General features: G+C 39.5%; 1 protein-coding gene across 1 annotated transcript in view; it reads left to right on the forward strand.

Moving 5' to 3' along the window:
• Positions 1 to 1538, forward strand: part of LOC119595819 (unconventional myosin-XVIIIa-like) — a gene marked incomplete at its 3' end in the record, with an annotated part of 5584 nt that extends 4046 nt beyond the window's left edge. Inside the window, 1 exon segment of the mRNA XM_037944995.1 lies at positions 410 to 1538. Within this exon segment, the coding sequence (XP_037800923.1) occupies positions 435 to 1538 (1104 nt within the window).
• Between the last annotated feature and the right edge of the window lie 1705 nt (positions 1539 to 3243).

Raw genomic sequence — 3243 nt, forward strand, 5'->3', positions numbered from 1 at the left:
TTCATTTTCACTGTTGTTATTATTGGTATTATTATTATTATTATTATTATTATTATTATTATTATTATTATTATTATTATTATTATTATTATTATTATTATTATTATTAGTAGTAGTAGTAGTAGTAGTAGTAGTAGTTGTAGTATTACCATTATCATTATCATTATTATCATTATCATTATTATCATTCTTATTATCATTCTTCTTCTTCTTATTATTATTATTATCATTATTATTATTACTTTTGTTTTTATGGAATTATAGTTGATGTTCGGCCAGTGGAAAATGGGTGGTCTAGGTGTGATATTATTTTAGATAATAGTAATTATTTGCTGCTCCTGACCAAGGCCATCTTTGATTACTTACAGAGGAATTGCTTAGGATTAATGTGAGCATTTCTTTTTTCTAGGGTGTTGTAAATATAAACAAGAAAGATGTTTGGGTTTATGAAGAAAGACAAGGACAAGGAGGATGAGAAGAAGAAGAAAAAAGACAAAAAGGACCGCAAGGAGGCCAAGCGATCCAAAGACAGAGCCACACTGACTTTAGATGAGCTCAAGAGACTAGATGAAGCTCGACGGAGTCTTATTGGGAAGAGCAGGAAGAAGAAGGAGGACAAACTGCCTAGTGGCATCACAGCAGACTACATGGAACAGTTCAGGTCTGGCCTGGGCAGTGATCAGTCTGAGGTGGATTTGAGCTCTGCTGGAACCTTTCAGGAGCTGAGAGAGCGCTATGAAGCCATGGCATCAGCCTCAAGCCTTCACAGTGACTCGAGCAGTGATGGGATCTCTCTGAGATCTGGATCTGGTCTTCCTCCAAGGCCTCCCAAGAGAGGGATTCTAAAAGGCCGTGCCGATGGGGAGGGTACGGAGTACCAGGGTGTCAAAGGGGACATAGATGACGAGTCTAGCCTGCTTCAAAACACTATGCAAAACGAATTAATAATGTATGAAAATCTCCTGCAGGAAAAAGGGATAGTGGAAGCCCAGAGACTGTCAATCACGTCCTTAACGAGTCCCCGTAGAGTGTCCAATGGGTCAGCCCCCGTGAGCCCGAGAAGCCCCCCACAGAAGGTCATGAGCCCCATACAACCCCCACATCCCAAGTTCATAGTGGAGCATGCACCCCCTGAAGTGCCTGACCCCACCAGTCCTCCTCCTACACCCACCAGCCCTATTCCTGTTGGAGAGAGTGTTGGCCATCATCACACCAAGACCTTTGCCGTAGACTTAAGACTACCAGAACTAGTGCCTCCACAGCCTCCAGCACCACGCACCCTCACAATCCCTCGCTCGCCAGCAGGAGACTTTGGCTTCTCACTGAGGAGGGCCCAGGTTGTGGAGCGAGGTCCTGACAACTCTGAGACCAGGCGCACTATTGTCTTTGCTGAGCCAGGTGCAGTTGGAAGGGCCAATGTGACTGGGCTTCTACCTGGTGACCGGCTACTACAGGTCAATGGCATTAGTGTAGAAAATAAGATACGCGATGAAATTATTGAACTAATCAAGGCATCACCCGACTGTGTCACACTTGTGGTAAGTACCTGAAGCTTTTTTTATTTTTCCCTCAAAATCATCATCTCCCTTCTATCTATTTAGTCTATATTTTTTAAATTCACATATTTACTGATTCTTCCTTACTGTTTATTGTGTGTTGTTGAAAATTCTGCATTCATATTCTAATGCTAGCAAGATTACTTTTAATGATTAACAAGGAGAGTAAGAAAGTTGAGTTTGTATATAATGTTAAGTGTATATGTACAGTGTCTGTGTATCTGTACTTGTGTCGTTTCTTGTATATGTGTCATGTATATATAAATATTGTTAGAACATATATTTATTAGTGTGTTTCCTGGTGTCAGTTGCCTGTGTTGGTATGTCTGTGGTTCTATCTTTATCTTTGAATATACTCACAGGATAACAATCATTTGGATATTTCTAGTTTTTATTTTGCAAAGAATAATTTTTTTTTTAATCATAATCATTGGTATTATCTAGGTCTCTTCACATTGCTAGTAATTGTTTTTTTCATCACATTTCTTCATATTTATATGATGCTTTAAACAAAGAAATTAATAAGATATGACAAGCGTCAGATTGCCCCTTGGGTTCTAATAAGGAAAGAAATCAATACAACTGAAAGCATAATTTGTTCTTAAAAGGTTATAGGCCTATAAGAAAACATTTTAACAATAGATGGACATCCTTAGCGATAGTGATGGTCTGTGGCTCTGTAAGTGAATGAAAGAATAAATGAATGAGTGAGTGAATATATGAGTGAATGAGTAAGTAAATAAATTGATAATGAATAAATGAATTAATAAATGGGACTGAGTAAGTGAATGAATGAATACCTGAATGAGTGAGTTTGTGAGCCAGCGAGCAAGGGACTGATCTTGCATCAAGATGAGTTGCCGTTTGATCACTGTGAGGTTTCCCGCTATTGGGTTAAGAGACATGGGTCTGCTTAACGCAATCCAGTTATCCGTTCTGTTTCAAGTTATTTGCTCATTTGTTTCCTTATTGTTTATTTATTAAATTAGTTTACTGGCTTCGTTATACGTTATTGCCTCCTTCATTTATGTATTTGACTAGTTGATAAATCGGTGTTTATTTGTTCATTGTAATTTTGTTAATGGCACTTTGTTTACGTTTGTGTTTCTCTCTATGCTTCTAGCTGTGAGCTCTAAATGGACACAGCTTTAAAAACTCACGATGTTTAACGGAATAGTGAGGTTCAGCGCTTGAGGTTAGGACGGTATGCACAGCTCTGGCCCACTGCATAATCGCCTCTTTCAGTGGTGTTGCATAATCTTTTTCTTCTGTGGTGTTGCATTGCCTGATCTTAGTCTTTTACGAATATTAGCACTGATTCTTTCAAGTATTTAATCGTATTGCTGATCATGCTCTTATAAGTATCGTATAATCGTAAGTATTGCGTAGGCCTAATCATATTCTTAATGATATTACAGGCCTAATCGAATTCCTAATGATATTCTAATAAGTATTGTATAGGCCTAGTTGTATTCTGCATTGCTATCCGATGCCCAGAACAGGGTCCTGAGTACCAAGGTTTTGTACTGTCGACCTTGGCTAAAAGACACCACAGCGGAATTGCGTGTTTAGACACCCCCCCCCCCCTTCGCTGTCGGGTATCCTCGGAACCGGTTGTCGAGCTGTTGGTACCGTCGGAATGACTCACAATGCTTGTGCGGGTGCGGGCGTCATCTGCGTGACGGGG

The sequence above is a fragment of the Penaeus monodon genome, chromosome 36 (genome assembly GCF_015228065.2).
Source record: "Penaeus monodon isolate SGIC_2016 chromosome 36, NSTDA_Pmon_1, whole genome shotgun sequence".
Classification (NCBI taxonomy): Eukaryota; Metazoa; Arthropoda; class Malacostraca; order Decapoda; family Penaeidae; genus Penaeus; species Penaeus monodon.